This window comes from Trachemys scripta, chromosome 7 (genome assembly GCF_013100865.1).
Source record: "Trachemys scripta elegans isolate TJP31775 chromosome 7, CAS_Tse_1.0, whole genome shotgun sequence".
Lineage (NCBI taxonomy): Eukaryota > Metazoa > Chordata > Testudines > Emydidae > Trachemys > Trachemys scripta.
This window is the reverse complement of record NC_048304.1, coordinates 90623892-90641926: the sequence shown is the minus strand read 5'-3', so window position 1 is coordinate 90641926 and position 18035 is coordinate 90623892. Positions and strand designations below refer to the sequence as shown.

Sequence of the window (18035 nt, the reverse complement as noted above, 5' to 3'; positions counted from 1 at the left end):
AGCTGCGGCGGGCTCACCGCCCTCCCCCCAGCGCTCCGGCGGTCGGGGAGAGCGGCCCGCGGCCGGGCTCGGTGCCCTCCCCTGCCGCACTGAGGGGGTGGGGGCGGGGGTAGGGGGGCGGCTGGAGGCTTTTTTGCCTGGGGCGGCAATAAAGCCAGAGCCGGCCCTGCCTGTAACCAGGGCTGGCTCCAGGCACCAGCACACCAAGCTTGTGCTTGGGGCGGCACCTGGAGGGGGGCGGCGCGGCGCTCCGGCCCCCGGGGAGAGTGGGGCCACGGCTGGGCTCGCCGACCTCCCCCCGGCGCTCTGGCCGCCCTCCCCCCCCCGCACGCCCCCCCCCCCCCCGGCGCGCTCCCCCGAGCTGCCGGGGGGAGAGCGGATCCCCCTCCGGGGCTCACCGCCCTCCTCCCAGGGCTCCGGCCCCCCTCCCCCTGGCCGCCGGGGGGAGAGCGAAGCCCCCGCCGGGGCTCGCCGCCCTCCCCCCGGGGCTCCGGCCGCCCTCCTGGCCCTGCCTGTAACTGTTGTTTTTCAAGATGTGATGTAGATGTGTATTCCACAACCCACCCTCAGTCCCCTCCGCATCAGAGTCAGGACTTTGTTTGGTGCGAAGAAACTTGGGGTCAGGGTGGCACTGCCTTTCTATGGCCAGGGGAAGTCTAGGGCTGCAGGGTGTGAATGCCACCCTTACAGGTACTGCTCCTCAAAGTTCTGTGACTCCAGTGTGTCACCTAAGTAGAATACATGTCTGCATCACATCTTGAAGAACAACCGTTACAGGCAGGTAATTTTTTAACATTAATTATATTGTGTAGCGATTAGCATAGGTGTTTGTAGTGAGGTGATATTTGGATCTTTTGATTATGAAGTGAAATTTTATAATCTCTTACATCTAACTTATTTTTGAGTTGCTATTTTTTCCCCATAATTTTAGGTGACAAAATTAAAGATGGGCAGTGTAGATTTTTGTGAAGTGATTCATAGATTTTAAGGTGAGAAGGGACCATCTAGTCTGACCTTCTGCAAAACACAGGCAAGAGAATTTCATTCAGTAATTCATGAGTGATGAAGGGTTGTATGGCAATAAGGAATTGGCTATTCATTCATAGAGTTTAAGGCCAGAAGGGACCACTAGATCATCTAGACTGACCTCCTATCTATCTATCTATCTGTCTATATCACAGGCCACCAACACCACCCAGCGTCTGAGCACTTAACCCAACAACAAAAATTAGACCAAAGTATTATGACCTATAGAAGTCTAGACTATTTTGTGCCATAGGCAGAGAATAGGAGGGAGCAAGATGCACCAATATCTGAGGCCCCCGCAAAGGCAGGGAGATGATTAAGTGAACTAACCACATAATCTGGGCAATAATCATTTCCTGATTATTTTTTTAAAGGTTAAGAAATTTTGTAAACTGTACAATATTTTTGCAAGGGTACTATATATGGATTCCCATAAAATTCACATGCAAATTTAACTGTGTTTTAATGGCTGGTTTTGCCCCCCACCCCCAGGTGGGGGGAATCGGCTGTACTTCTCATATAAATAATAGTTCATGATGCCACTCATGCCTGTTGCACCAGAATTTTCATTATGCATATGAAATTTCACTAATTCTTGCAAGCAGACATTCTGTAGAAAGGTTTTTGCCTATGGAATTGGAGCGGGGGGGGAGAAAGCTACATTTGTAGAACCCTATTCCAGAAAGAAATCAGTAGTTAAGGTGTGGGGGGATGAGGGGGAATGGTTGGGTTTTTTCGTTGGTTGGGTCTTTTTTTCTTCCTTATTCACTGGTGTTTTGTTTTCCTTTCTTGTGATCTTTTGTCTCACTATAAATGGCAACACTGGGCATAATAACCATGCATTCCCCCCCACATTTTACTATACTTACTTTTCATGTTGTCCCTTATGAATCATACTTCAACACTATTTTTAAATCAGTATGTTTATAGTAGGTGGTGTGGCTGTTTCTTTCCATTTTCCTCCTCTGGCAGTCTTTTGTCTGAAGTTGGTTGAAGAATATAAATTGGCACTGACCTCCTTTCTATCTCTGCAGCCCTTGCTTTTAAATACCCTGTATAGTCCTACTATATGTGTACTGTTGGTAAGCAGATAAAGCAGACTTGCCTGAGAAAGAAAAGATACTCTAAGATGTGAATTAAATAATGGCCATGAGTCAAAGTAATTTTTCTTTTGATAATAGCTGCCTTATTCATGGATGAATGTTTCTAAGGATTACTTTTTCTGTTAATTAGTTAACACGTTTTTCATGTGTGATGTTAAACCTGAATCTCCTGATTTTTAATACAAAACATCTGAGAGAATTTCACTTGAAAGTCTTAAGTAAAATAAACTACATGTTGTTCTAGTGTGCCATTAAGCTTTTGTCTCCATTAAGAAACTTCAACAATCAATACCTCTTTATAAGCATTATTTATAAAATATTTGTTTCCAAGGATTATGATGATATAATTCCCTTTCTGGAACATACTTTTAAATTAGTTTTAAAATTAAAGGGTTCTGGTACTCTCAATTACATTATATCTAGAACAAATTTTCAGAACATAGCTGAGAAAGAAGCTTGCAACTTAAAATGGTATTTTTTCCCCCACAGATGGAAAGGTTGAAGTGACAAAAGAAGGTGTGAAACTGTGTACCATGGGACCTGGCAAAGTATTTGGGGAGCTAGCCATCCTTTACAATTGCACCCGGACAGCAACCGTCAAAAGTAAGACAATTTTAGAATTTAAAAGCTTCAAAATACTTACGCAGCTATTAATGCTTGGCTTGATTACACTTAGGTCAGTTCTCAGTTTCATAGGGGGTTCTTGTTTGTAAAACATTATTAAAATATTTCAGATTTATTAATTCAGTTGCCTTTTTCCAAATTGGTTTTGGATATTGTAGCATGGATATGTTGTACTCTGGAATGTGTTTCATTCTTTGCATTTCAGCAGAGTTGACGTTTTCTTTGCTAAAAGGATTTTATAAAAAAGAAAAGCCAAGTTTTTACCTACTTAAGTTGTGTTATGTCTGCAATAAATTTTCCCTCACTCAAACTCTTTAAACTCATGAAAACAAGAGAATATTTTCCCATATTAAACAAAAGGAACTTCAGTAACCCAGTTGTCACCGAAGTACAATGAACAATCCCTCTTCTGTATGTTGGAAAGACTGGTGGCAGCTAATAGATGCAAACTGTTTTGGCATCATCCACTTTATCATTCCAAACTGTTTCACTTTCTACTTCTGCTAGGAAAGTCAGACAAGGAGCTTCACTGACAGTGATGTCATTTGTTTGGGCTGAACTCCTGATGTAACTGCTTGTTTTATGTGTTAATTTAAGTCTTTTATGGATTTGAAGAAGACAGAAAGAAAATGTCTCACTTATGCAGGTCATTCAGCTCTGACTTTGTTCTAGTAGAAACATCCCACATTTGTGTTGTGACTTATGTTAGCTCATCCAAGAGAGAAGCCTATGGCTAATTCAGTGCCTTCTCTTGCTACATTCTGAGGGTTAAGTGGGGGGCCCCAAGGATCAGAAGTTTGATAGTGAAGATGGCAAAGACTGAGATCATCATACCACATGACCTCAGGTCTTGAAAATGTGGGCAGTTTTCTTTCTAAGGTTGCCATAGGATTTAGTATCTCTGTAGTCTCCCATTGCACTCCAAACCTGCTGTGCACATTCTCAGCCAATACACCACAGTGTGGAGCCAAAGGGAGCTTTGATATGGGGATGGGTGCAGAATGGTAAGTCCCTGTCTTTATTTTCCCCACTCCATGGTGACGTATTATATGAGGAGGATGTTAGAACTTCAAATGTGGTTGCAACAAAAAGAAAATGTCCAGTAGCTTACAGGTTTAGCCTTCAGAAAGAACTCTATAAGAATTGGAGATACATATTTTTTTGGCAGGTCAATTTCAACTCTATGAAATAGCTGGTTAATGCATATTGGAATGCCCCTGATTCTAAAAGTCCTTTTATTTGCAACACAAGCTGACAAGCAGCTGGATGGTGCTCATCCCCATGTTAAATACAGTTGCCATATTCCATTGTTCCTCTGTAAAACAATGTGTTCTAGGAACATGCTGTGCATAAATGTGTTGAGAGGTGTGAGGGAAATTTTTACCTCATACATGAGAATTTTTAAAAAAAAATCTGTCATGTAAAATGAGATTACAGGAGGTCATTCAGACTTATGTTCACACATTCAGAACCAGGGATGGTAAAATACACTGACAGCCCTTTCTGATCTTGAAAATAAGAGGATGGTGATGACCTGTGAAATATAGACTCACAAGGTTTCTATAAGAGATAACAAATAAAGAATACTTTTGTTGTAAAGACTGTCTAAAGGCAGTGGTGATAGATAGGTAATTGGAAGAATATGGAAGAAAAAGGTAAGATAGAAACCAATGAGACATGTCAGACTCTGTGCAGAAGAAAAAAAATTGAAAATGCCCAACCTTAAAAAAAAAAAAAAAAAAAAAAAAAAAAGCAGAATTATGGCAGAAATAACAGAAAGGTAAAGGTAGTTAAATGTCCTGGAAAACCAAAGCTCTTCACAGTCACAGACAATGTGGCCAAAGTAATCAGTGCTATGTCATTGCAAGAGAATGGGAATGAGAAGAAGACAAATCATTTCTAAAATAGAAAATAAGGAGATAGTTGTTTGTTTATTATTATTAATGTTGACTTTTGCATGCTGTTCATTTCCAACCAGCAAATGAACAGACAAGAAAACAGTAACTGTATTTCTAGTCTTATTACACTTATTATTTCTCACTCTGTCCTTTCTCATTAGCCTTCTTCTAAACTGTTGATTGGTGCCTAGTTGTAACTGCATCTTTCTTTGCTTATTAAATTAGGGGCACTAGTAAGGTTGGTACTATTGCCACCCTGAAAGACCTTTTCCTTAAGAAAGAAGTAGGAAGCATTATTATTAAGCATTCTCTTGCTTTCCCACTGGCATATTAAAATGGTAGTAATTATGCACCTTCTTCTGTAGGCAGCTGTTGTGAATGTAATCTCATTTAGAATGCTAACAAGTGACTTTAATGCAATTTCTCTCTCTCATTATTGCACTAGTAAGTGAGTGGCAGTCATGACTATAATCAACTCTATATCCTTTCAAGTCTAGTGACGTGAGGTCACCATTTGACTTTTTTGGAGCCATTTTGGCTAGACTTACATGTATATATACACGATTTTGAGGTGCATAGAACATTTTAGGAGACATTATTGACTAATGCACTTAAATTATAACTATAGACGCTGACAATCTTATTAAAACATCTGTGGGTTTTTTATTTTTTCTGTGTCTAAACAATTAGTAAACGTACTTGTTAAAACTCTAGAAAGTCAAGTACTAGTAAGAATGATAAGTCTGAAGGGAATGATTCAGCTGAAACAAGCACCTTGGAGAGTAAGCTGCTAATTCTTTATTTGAGGAAGTAGGTTGACTGAATAACTGTGATAAAAGTAAACATTCATCTGATTTTACTGATGGTGATTATAAAATATACCAAGGGACATATTTTGTCTTCTATGAAAAAAAGTTAAAAGAAAAACATTCTGTAGTAAACCACTGTCCCCAGGCCTCTCCTCGTCCTCCTATCCAGGACCTCAAACTTAACCATGAACAGATTAAATTTGGCAATCCTAACCATACCAGAAATAACTACTTACAAAGTTTGTAAAAGCAAATTTTAATAAGAGGTACAACACTTTGAACACACTCACACATGAATGTGATGAATGAGCTGTCTTACTGATGAAAGGTGTTCCACAGCTGGTTAAAATAGGGAAATAAACAGATTTAAGTCTCTTGTGATCAGCTGGTGAATGAAATTCTTTTTTTTTTTTTCATCACTTCCATTTAAAAGAAACTTGACTTGTGATATTCAAGAAAGAAATTGTGATGAAAATGTTCAAGTCTCTGACAACTTAATCTGGGCATTCCTTCAGCAACAACCGAAAATCTGCTGATCTCCTAGCTAGATAGAGGGTGCTCTCATAGAAGAGGTCTGTCATTTTGTCTTGTCTTGGCCCAGACTTAAATTATAAAGCCAGATGAGACTACTATGATCATCTAGTCTGACCTCCTGTATACCACAGGCGATAGGACTTCCTTGAATGAATTCCTGCATGTATTATAGCGTATCTAAACAGCTTATTTTCTCCATTAGTGGAAATGTTTATCACAATGCTCGATAAGCTGTTCCAATGGCTAGCTATCCTCATTGTTAAAATTTTACTCTTTACTTTTAGTCTGAATTTGTCTAGCTTCAATTTTCAGCCACTGGAACTTGCTATACCTTAGTGTGGTGGAATGAAGGGTCCTCTATGCTCAGATTTTTTGTTCCTTATGTAGGTCTGTGATCAAGCCACCCCTTAACCTTTTCTTTGTTTAGATAGACTCAAGCAGCTCAATTTGTTTATCACAATAATGCATATTTTCTATTCCTTTAATCATTCTTGTGGCTCTTCTTTGAAACCTCTCCAATCTATCATCATTCTTCTTGAATTGTTGGCACCAGAACTGGACACAGTATTCCATTAGACGTCATGCCAGTGACAGAAGTAATATAACCTCCTTCTCAAGATTCTTCTATTTATACATCCAAGGATTGCATTAGCTCTTTTGGCTATGGATTTACACTGGGAGTTCTTGTTCAACTGATTATCCACCATGAACCCCAAGTCCTTTTCAGAGCCACTGTTTTCTGTGACAGAATTTCACTATCCTGCAAACCTACATTTTGTTCTGAGATGTATGACTTTATTTAACCATATAAAAACACAAATTGTTCGCTTGCATCCAGGTTACTGAGCAACCTAGAAAGCCCTATATTCGAGACCTGTCCTCTTTATTATTTACTATTCCCCCAATCTTTGTGCCATCTGCAAAATTTATCATTAATGGTTTTGTTTTCTAGTTCATTAATAAAAATATTAAATAACATAAAGCTAAGAACCAGTCCCTGTATGACACCACTAGAAACACCTAATCAATGTTGCTAAGTAAACATCAGCTTGAATGAAGGTGTGATTCACTGGGAAAATAGTCCTAAGCAGGATGCTGATGAGATTTCCTGATCATTCCCGACTGGTTATTCAGTTCCATCATGAAGTCTGAAGTCATGAAGCTGTGCTCAGTATTACCAATTTCCAAGCTGTCTGATGAATGCTTCTAACCCATCATGCATGAACCGATCATTCATATTCTGCCCCGAGAGAACAGCTCAGCTCATTAGATGTCATCAAGGTAAGCTAAGCATGCCACCCAGGATAAATTATCGAAGGTTTTAGAAGGGGTGATAGCTGATCATTCAGAGAAACCAGCATGTGTACTTGAATTGAGAGTGCCAAACTGGTACTTCATCTAGTAAGTGCCACCTCACATTAGCATTACAGGAGTTGCAGCTGCAGGAAACTCATGCCATTGCAGAGCAATTTAAACAGTCCAGAATTCATTGGATGACCTTTATTAAAGCTCACTACTAGCACACATTTTTAAACACTTTCTTAGAAGCACGAGCCTGATGGTCTATGAAACATAAAACTATGAGACATAGGTACAATGTTTGGGATCTGTGTAATAAGAAGTTTGTTCTTAGTTGTTGCCAAATTAGATGTTAGCCAAATAAGACCATTTTATTGGGGAAAAATCATTTGTTTTCACAACCTACAGTGCAAAATTTAAGTTAGAAATTAGGTGAGGAGGCAATGATACCATAAACTCTTCCTAAAGAGAAGGAAATGATGATGCCAAAACATTTAAAATAGGAGTGTAAACTTAAGCTCCTATATCCATACTTAAGTGCCTAAATTAGTGGCCAGATTGAAGTGTTGATACCCAACAGGTCCTATTGACCTCAGTGGGTGCTGCTGAGTGCTTGGCATTTTTGAAAATCTGGCCATTTATTTAGATACCTAAATATGATTTTGGAAGCCTAATTTTAGTAACTTTGAAGTTTTTCTTTTGGTTTCCAAATACTAGAGCAAAAAGAGTCTGCTTTATATGTCTCCAAGTTGTCGTTATCATGTTTTTTTCTCAAGTACTGCACTAGCCCATGATTTCACTTTCACCACAAATACCTCTAAAGCAAAACTGATTACTGTTCTTGTATTGTGTTTCACTCCAAGTTCTTTGAAGGCCAAAATACAAAACTTGAAGCTGCAGATAGCTGAAAGTAGAAACATAGCAGAAAGGACTGAACTTTAACAGTGTTTACCTTCTCCCCTTGTTCCCTGAAATCATGAGAACTCATGTTGAATTTACCAACCTGATCCTAGTAGTATGCCAGAATAAAGAGAAAGCAGCCCCGGTCTTTGGTTTCTGCAGATATGCTCTACAGATAAATGACTGTCAGCTCTATATTTGGTAGTCACTTTAATCCTCTGCATGGAGCAACATTTTCTACAGATAGACATCTGATCACCTATATATCCCAAATTATTACTGCATCATCTACACGGGAAACTACTTTAACTTCTTAAAATGGTAACAGTTAAATTGTAGTTTCAGGACACTGAGAGACTACGTTGTTTGCAGGTATAGTTCTAAAAAGAGCATTTTAGTATTCTATTAGTATTCTAAATAGCAAATGTGGATTTTTTTGTTTTATTTGTAGCTACAATACTTATGCCAAATAAATGTATTCTAAGGAGCAAGATAGCAATAGGATTCTTAATCTTTCACTCCAGAATTGCTGGCTCAAATTTGATAGATGGAGATAGTGACTAAGAGGTCTTGTCCCCTAGAGACTGTTCAAAATGAACTGGTGGACAGGTGTCTGCACCACAAAAACACCATTGCAACTGACACTAATCAGTAATCTTGCTGGCAGATCCAACAGAGGATGAAGACTGGGTATATTATTGGTAAGTATGAATAATCCTACTAATTTCCAAAAGTAGCTTGCCAAATCAGGAGAAAGCAAATTGGTGCAGTAGCTTGCACTATCCACGCTGTATTTGCTTCATGACTTTGGATTTCTGACTGAACCAGAGACTATTACAATGCTGTTTTCTTTACCTCCTTTTAAAGCCCTACTTCCTCCAAGCTATTTCTGCCTACTCCTGAACAGTAGGTAGTGGCTTCCCTTTGCGCCTAACCTTATAAACTAAGTTGTTGTATGAGGCGAAGAGCTACTAAGTGCTTGTACATTTAAGCATCTCTGAACACTGTTCATCAGCTGAGTTTTGGAACAAAGGCAGAAGTCAAAATTCAGTTGTTGTTTAAAGAGGTATTCCATTGCTCTTCCAATACCAGTAACATATGCAGGTATTAGCAGAAGCAGGCCTGGATTAAAGAATTTTGGGGTCTAGTGCATTATGGAAATGACCCTCCCCAGGCACCAACCCTGCACCAGCACCCGTTTATCCTAACAGCCTACATGCACATCCCATCTGCCCTGACATACACCCTGCTCACCATCCCCTCACCCTACAGCCCTCCAACACTCCCCATTCACCCCATAGCCCACGAACAACTCATTCTCAGCCCCCACCAACTCATCCCCACTTATCCGCACCTACTTTGCTCAGAGCTCCACTCCTGCCCCAGGCTAGGGTGGCTCCACTTGCTCCCAGCACCAATCCTGCACTCGCATGTCCCTAAGCTACTCAGGTTTGGCATGACTGCCCCCATCATGTGGAGGAGTGGCTGGCCTGAACTTGAGTGAGCAGTGTTGCAAACCAACACATGGTTTGGCCTGGCTCCTCCTCCCTCTGACCCCTCTTCGCCCCCCTCGAATCACCAGGGCCTCCTGAGATAGGGACAGTGTGTAAGAACACCAAGTGCACATCGGTTAATCTGGGCCTGAGCAGAAGAATGTGGTTTGAATGAAAAGGATTCTGGGAAAGTCATGTGGAAAGACTCCTGGTATAGACACATCTTGGCTGCACATTCAGCCCAGTCGCTCCGAACTCAGTCACATGCTGAGCTACATAATACAAAGCCACCCAGAAAACCAGTTGGAAGGACAACAAAGAACAATCCACTCCCCTATTACAGAGTCATGAACCTTGGAAGGTAGTGTCCTTGAGAGGGATGGACTGTATGTAAGAAAGACACTGACTTCTCTCTTTGTCAATTCAACAGAGTAGACTTTATTAAATTATTTGGATCCTGGCCTATAAGACTTACAAACACATATGCTGGAATATGTGACATTTTGCTAATGCAAAATTTAACAGCAACAAATATTTTTTGACAGTGAAAAATTAAAATCTACTTGCTGAATGAGATCTCAGTTCAAAAATGAGGAAACCTAAAAATCTTAGAAAAATACTATTAGCTTGGGATAAAAGGAAAAGCCAGAGTAGGTATTTTACTTCTAATTCAGCGTACTAATTCAGAGATTACACAAGCATAATATTTTATGATATAGATGCTTCTAAATAAGAAACTGAAACAGCATGCATTCCAGGTGACTGACAGAGAAAACAATTAATTATAAATGCAGTTATCTCTAAGTGTAATGAGGAAGAGTGATCCTGCACTGTCATACTTCTTCCACCACCCTGGAGAAAAAATGAGGTTAATAGATAAAACCCTGCTAATTAGGAACTTTCTCTGCATCCTGATAGGGAACTAAGTAAAGGAAAACTTTGTTCTGCTTATTCCTCTGTAAGCAGAGCCTTATTTGCCACTGGAAGAATCAGAAAGAAGGAAGCAGAAAGAGAGAGCGAGAGATAGACAGAGATCGATAATAGAACATTTGAAATTGACTGTATTTATGAGGACACATTAACAATGAGACAGTAGGTAGTGAGTCAAAGTGAAAAAGTCAACTTGTATGTACAATTAAGCTTTTTTAAAAAATCAATATTTGATAAAGGAGTAGACTTGTTTAGCAAATGAAAATTTGTTTCACATTAACAATGTGCAATGGTTGTTATGACTCTTAAAGACTAATCCCAATAGCGCTAAAACTCAAGTAAATTCTGAGAACAAAATAGTGTTAAGAATGGAATAGATTATCAATGCGCAAAAGAAAGATGTTGTGTGTATTTAAGAGATGTCCTTTGTGTCCAAATTACACTTTTAGCAGTAGGCATAATTCTAAAAAATTCCCTTGACCCTACATGAACCAAAAACATGCTGAATTCAGTGGGGCTATGCTTAGCCTGAACTGAGATCCATATGTTTAAGAACTTTAAGTTACGGATAAAATAGAGAAGCACAAACTAAAGACATTAAATTATAAGTTATGCAAGTTTCTTTGTTAGAACTAAAAATGCCTCTCCACAAACAGAAGAATAATATTTTTTCCGGTTTTTATGCCTATCAGCAAAACTCATTGTACAAAAATCACCTCTACATTGCAGAGCAAGGGGAGCAATTTTCCTGTTTTGCTGTAAGCTTGGATAAGTTGGAGTTTTCTTGAACTACTGTTTATTGAGCCCTCTGGATATCCATCTCCAGCATAATAGCCAGTTACATTTACAGAGAAAGGCATTACATTGACAAAGAGTTTGGTACCAGTGATAATTTGCTGAGAAAACTAAGATAACAGACTTCCAGTTGTCTATGAAAACAAATACAGCTACTCAGGGTAAGAACCATTTGAAAGCCTTAGTGATGGAAAGTTGTCTTTTACTGTGTTTGTTATATAAACCTACTGTGGAAAGTTTATTCAGAGCTCATTGAAACAATCAAATTGCTGTAAGAAAAATAGCAATGCATTCTAGGTACATCTCTACCTCGATATGTCCTCAGGAGCCAAAAAATCTTACCGCGTTATAGGTGAAACCATGTTATATCGAACTTGCTTTGATCCACTGGAGTGCGCAGTCCCCTCCCTCCCCCCCGGAGCACTGCTTTACTGCATTAGCTGAATTCGTGTTATATCGAGTCACGTTATATCGGGGTAGAGGTGTATTCAGATACTTGGTTAAAGCCTATTAAGTATTACAATAAAACATTGCAAAGCCTGCAAGCAAGATCAGGCCTCAATACATTTTGCATTATAAAAGGACAAGTGGCCCTCTACATGCTTCATGATGGGTAAGTGAGAATACAGTACTTAGTTTATAGGTAAATTAAAAAAAAAATTTAATAAGTGGAACTAATTAGCAAGGTTGAAGCATTTTGGAATATTGGAGTGAATAAACTTGCCCTTGTGCTGTTGATGTGCAGAAACAGTTGTGGGGGCAAGTAATAACTTCAGTCTCCAGGGCTGACAGGCCATGACTGTTGCACACACATACATAAAACTGTTCTAGCGGTTTTCATTTTTCTCTCTTACATAAATGTGACAACATTTTAAGTTCTACAATAGTTTAATATGTCTCTGCTAATACAACATTAACTTAAAGTTGCTGAAACCAATCAAGAATATAAGCACTAGCCTAATCTTTTTATTATTATTATTATTATTATTTTATTATTATTTATTTGGAAATGGAGATAAAGACACAGAACTGAGTGACTGTGAAAATAGTTGGATTTGGTTCCGATTGTGATTAAGCCTCTCAGAAATGTTGGCCTTTGTTTAAACTTGTATCCTTTCAATGTGGTTAGAACATTTTATAAGCATGATGTCAATTTGTAGCCTTGGATTTCAGCACTCAAATCAGTGAATAGAGTATCAGGGCAATGCATCATGACATGATCTCAGTACAACTCAAACATTTCCAAACTTTTACTGCAGATGGCTGCATTCCTAAACACACTGTACAGTTCTTGTTCATCTCAAGTTTTCTTTATTTTCACCATAGTTTTCAAACTTTTAAACTGGAACTTGTCTCCAGCTAGTGGACTGAATCAGAATTAACCGCTGCAAATACAGAGATAAATAACAGCGAGGGAAAAGAAATGTCAGTGTATAAAAAGGGAGTAAAGAGATGTTCTCAAATTATGAGCAACTCCGCAACTGCAGTATCTCACCTACATGGTTCCATATGGAATTCAAAACAGACCAGTCACTACGTCTGTTACCCCTTCCCTCTTCTTCTAATCCCTCTGCTGTGGTATGGCTGCAGCTGAGGGGTTAGAAGATATGGGAAGGGGTAGGAATTCCCAAACCCAGCATGAGATGGACAAAGTGGGGCTCTGGAAACCCCAGGGTTGAGGGCTGCAGAGCCCTGGAATCCTCTCTGCATGGACAAGGGGCAGGGGTCGGTACCAGTGATAGCAGGTCACAGCGTGATCTGTCTCCCCACCAAGAGATGCCACTCTCTTGGGGAGTAACTTGGGTACTCAAGAGGAAAACTGTCCTACTGCTGAACTAACTATATTAGACACTGTGGTGCATGAAGGGGAGTGCATCCAAGAATTGATTCAAGTTGTGTCTGCTGTTGCTTCAGAGGTTGTATCAGCAGCATTACAAGGTTTGTGCGTTGCACACAGTCCAGAGGTAAATGAGCTACCATCAGGACAGGGGAGGAACATTGTGAGAGGCACAGCTGACGGGTACCTGTGATCAAACTGAGGGTGGTTGCAGGACAGCAGGGTTCAAGCGGGAGAGGTGGATTGTGCATGGCGGGGGGAAGAATGGGGCAGGGGAGGCATGTGATTGTGAAAGTTATGGTAACTCCAGTGTGGCAACTTGTGATGGTATGGGGGACTGGGGTGGAGCTCAGGACCCTTACCCACTGCTCTAAATGGGAGAGGGAATAATAGCCATTTATCCCCTCCTTGCAGGTCAGGGGACAATGAAACAAGCAGGTAACAGACCCAGCTATTAGGCTAATGGAGGGAACTGGTGTCCTACGTGGGTCTGTAATGACTAGGGTAGGAACATCCTCTACAGAGGCAACTGGCATTACACAGCTGCTGCAGGCTAACATCCAATTGTTGAAGAAGCTCCATTGATAAGGAATCAGGAGGAGGTAGTCAGAGACAACCAGAATGGGCCAGAGTTTAGGACCAGGCTATTGTCAGGTGGGGCAGACCCCTCACCATGGGGTAGGTGTCCCTATGGTGCAGAAGATGGCTGAGCAACATACAAATCACACCTTGATAGGGAATGTGAATTTGTGAAATAAAATTACTGCCCCATGGGTAACTGAGGCAGCAAGGCACAGACAGCTCTGTGGTAGTTTGTAAGGAGTTTTATGCTTAGGTGTCTGACCCAATGGGAGTTCACCTTCATGATGCTACTAAAGATTTTTATCACTGTTACACAGGGAGGTACTGATGGAGAGTGAGCCAGGTAATGAATTACCCAAGCGGCCCAGGGTGACTAGCACTTGAAAAAATTGGGAAACTGCCTTTTTAATCTATGCAGGTGTTAGTGCAGAGGCATACTCAGACAGAAGCCCAGCAATAATCAAGCAGTGATATGATACATTTAGGGGCATAGCTTGGTTTAATTATGATGAACAGTTCAGGTTGCGGGCTGCAATGCAAACTGGATTTGGTGGGACATATCGTATCCTACACTGTGGTTAGAGTGAATGACACCATGAGGGCACGAAGGTCACACTAGCAGTGGCCTGTTCATTCCACAGGAAGCCAACAGATGCCTGAGGCACGTAATGACATTTGGTGGGCATATGACAAAGGCACGGGTTTTCAGAGCATCTGCAAATTTAGACATTTAGACAAATGTGCCTTGGGGGCAATACAGCTTGACGTTGCTATAGGAATCGAGGGGGGGCATAGTATGGTAACAGACTGTGGGGGGGAAGTTGGGTGCTCCCCACAGGTCCCTGAGTACAGGGTTGAGGAGAGGGCGAGCCGAAAGTGGGGCACTAGACAAAAGCTCTATCTCTAATTAAACTGGAAGTGTTAAGGGTTCTCCCTTAGGATTATCCTAATAAAATAGACTGGGCATATTTATGGGCCCGATTTACTTCAGGGTTTAAGATCCCCTGAATGGGGGAAAAGAAGCCATGTAATGTCCAAAAATAAGTTCTCAGTGGGATTAGGTCATATTGTAATGAAAAAGATTGCACAAGAATTAAAGGCTAACGGAGTAGGAAGGCAATTCTGTCATTTACCTATAAGAAATTGTGGGCTTTTCCCCTAGGCTTGGTCCCTAAGAAAACCCTAGGCAAATCTCGCTTGATGCATCACCTACATACCCACAGGGCAGCTCAGTTAACAATGGAATAGTTCCATTTGCTATTCCTCCACTGATGAGGCTGTATGCACGGTTAGGTCTTGTGCTGAGGGGCACTGATGGTGTAGTGTGATATCAAGTTTGCTTTTCAATTGCTTCTGGCGGATCTTTCCGAGTTTCACCTTTATGAGTATGTTTTCCAAAGGATTGTAGTATTTGGAAAAAATCTAAGCCCATGAGATGTTCACTATTGTATCTGGCATTTGAAAAATTGAGAACAATGCTCCACTGTGCAGCAGTGCGGGAATCTGGTTTGCAGCAGGAAGTGCTCTACAAAGATGACTTTTTGTTTATTCAGACAAGTGTGCTAACCTGACTGATACCTTCCAGGCTCTGTCTAATAAATTGGGGGTATCTCTTGTGAAGTTTAAAATAACGGGGTCCTCCACTAAGCTTACCTACCTGGGGATTGATCTGGATGCATCGGCGAGTCTGTTTTGACTCCCTCAGGATAAGCTTTGGGGAGCTACTGAGCTTGATTAACAGGTGAAGAACGATCAAGAAAGTTAAACGTCACGAGCTGCAATCTACAATAGGGCATCTTAACTTTGCTTGTCAGGTGGTGGCTCCGGGACTTGCATTCTGCACCTGGCTTTTAGTGGCCACCACAGGAATATTTTGGCCCCATGATTTTATAAGAGTTACTAAAGAGATGAAGGTGGATTTGGGATGTGGAAATAGTTTCTGGGCCATTTAAATGGAGTGTCATTGTGAAGGGAGGAATGGGTGCTTCAAGTGGATCTTTGAATCTCCCTTGATGCTTCAAGTAGAGTGGGTTTGGGGGTATTTTACCAAGGCAGGTGGCATGCTCAGAAATGGCCCTCCACCGGCATACAGAAAGGGAAAGTGAAGAATACAACATTCCTGGAATATTTTCCCATTCTAGGTGTTAGTGATGATTTGGGGAACACAGTTTTCTAACAAAAGAATGTGTTTCTGGCAGGGCTTTGGAGCAGAGCCCGGAGCTGGAGCACAGAGCAGCTCCAGAGCAGTGGAGCTGCAGGTTTTTGCCTGGAGCTGGAGCAGAGCCCGAGCACAGCTCCAAAACCCTGGTTTCTGGTGTGACAGCATGGCAGTGGTACATGTTATTAGTTGCCAGTCCTCCAGACTACTCAGGGTTTTGAAGTTGGTGCAGGTATTTGTAATACAAATGTTTATTTTGCAAAAACGTGCCCATGATAATGGCATAGCTGATGCTTTGTCTTGTTTTCAGATGGACAGATTTCAGGAGCTGGCACCAGGAGCCAGCAACTCTGGAATGTTGGCAAATGATGGCTTTCAGTGTAGTGCAGCAGTCAGTGGCTCCCATGGACATTTAGGAACTATGAGAGAAGTTTTAATGGTTTTGTGCAATTTCAGGAGAGGGCCATGGTGTGATTAATCCTGGAAGAACAGGTACGTCAGTACATGGTGTCACTGGCAACCACTGGGCTGGCATCATTGACCATGTCCACTCACCTATTGGGTCTTACATAGGGAACATAAGAATAGCCATACTCAGTCAGAACCAAAGGCCCATCTAGCTTAGTTTTCTGTCTTCCAATAGTGGCCAGTGTCAGATGCTTCAGAGGGAAAGAACACAACAGGGCAATTACTGGGTGATTTATTCCCTGTCGCCCAGTCCCAGCATCTGGTAGTGAAAGGCTTAGGGACATTCAGAACATGGGGTTGCATCCATGACGATCTTAGCTAATAGCTATTGATGGACTTACCCTCCATGAACTTACCTAATTCTCTTTTTAACCCATTTATGCTTTTGGCCTTCACAACATTCCTTGGCAATGAGTTCTATAGGTTGACTGTGTGTTGTGTGATAAAGTACGTTCCTATGTTTGTTTTAAACATAGCTGCCTATTAATTTCATTGGGTGACCCCCTGGTTCTTGTGTTATGTGAGCGGTAAATAACACTTTTTCTCCACACAATGATTTTATAGACCTCTATTGTAGACCTTATAGACTTTAGTTGTTGTCATGCTGTTTGGAGTGGCTCATGACCAGAAGTGCCAATCTTAGGGCAGACTGTCAAGAAGCAGGGCAACCCCTCCCCTCCTCCCAACTGGTTGTATCTTCTGTAATTAGATTTCACCAACCCAGTAACAAGTGTGAACTCCTAAAACCCTATAACAATCTTACATGAAGTCACAGATAGACTGGAATGCCCAAGGGGACTATCTTGCCACCAGGCAAGCTTGACTTTGAGAGAGATGGTCAGTTTACACCAAAAATCACAACAATGTTCTGGGTTACTCTCAGTCCTAAAGGACCAGTCACTTAGCCCAAGTCTATTGGACTCAGATCGTAAACAGAAGACAGTGCCTGTAGCCAATCCTGTAATAAACTAACTAAAAATATATTAACTAGGAAAAAGAAATAATAGATTTATTTACGAGGTTAAAGCAGATAAGTGTACACATAAATGACTTGGGTTCAAAAGGTAATAGCAACTTTTCATAAGCAGACTCTGTATATTTGTTAGGCGTAACCCAGGCAAAACAGCTGGGGACTCCTTGCATATGCTTAGGCCAGCTTACGCCAACCTAATTATGTCCGTGTACACACTTCTATGGCCTTTCTCAGGCTGATGAAAATGCCCTACTACACCAACATAATAACGCCACCTCTACGAGAGGCATAGGGCCTATGTCACTGTAGTTAAGGCTACGCAGTGTCATTGTGTAAACATTGGAGGTTACTTACATTGGCTGCTGTCTGTCATTCTTGTCAATTTCGCTGATCCATGCGGGCATATATGGTGATAAGACCAGTTTAGGGTGGGCCCCTCTATATTCAGTGACAGGAGCCCCTGCCCTCCCACAACATGCCAGCTTTTTACAGTTTTCAGATGGGGCTGATGAGGTTGGGACTTCCACCATGTGCATTTGCTTCCCACTCATTCTGGATCAGGGCAGTGAAAATAGCAGCACAACTGCAGCTGTGGGCTGGGGCAAT

General features: G+C 41.1%; 1 protein-coding gene across 2 annotated transcripts in view; it reads left to right on the top strand.

The window, feature by feature from the left end:
* PRKG1 (protein kinase cGMP-dependent 1) overlaps positions 1–18035 on the top strand; it is an 895613-nt gene that overhangs the window by 342900 nt on the left and 534678 nt on the right. For both annotated transcript variants that reach the window (XM_034775036.1, XM_034775034.1), the window contains exon 3: positions 2619–2732. In XM_034775036.1, coding sequence (XP_034630927.1) covers positions 2619–2732 — 114 coding nt within the window. The remainder of the gene's footprint in view (positions 1–2618; positions 2733–18035) is intronic.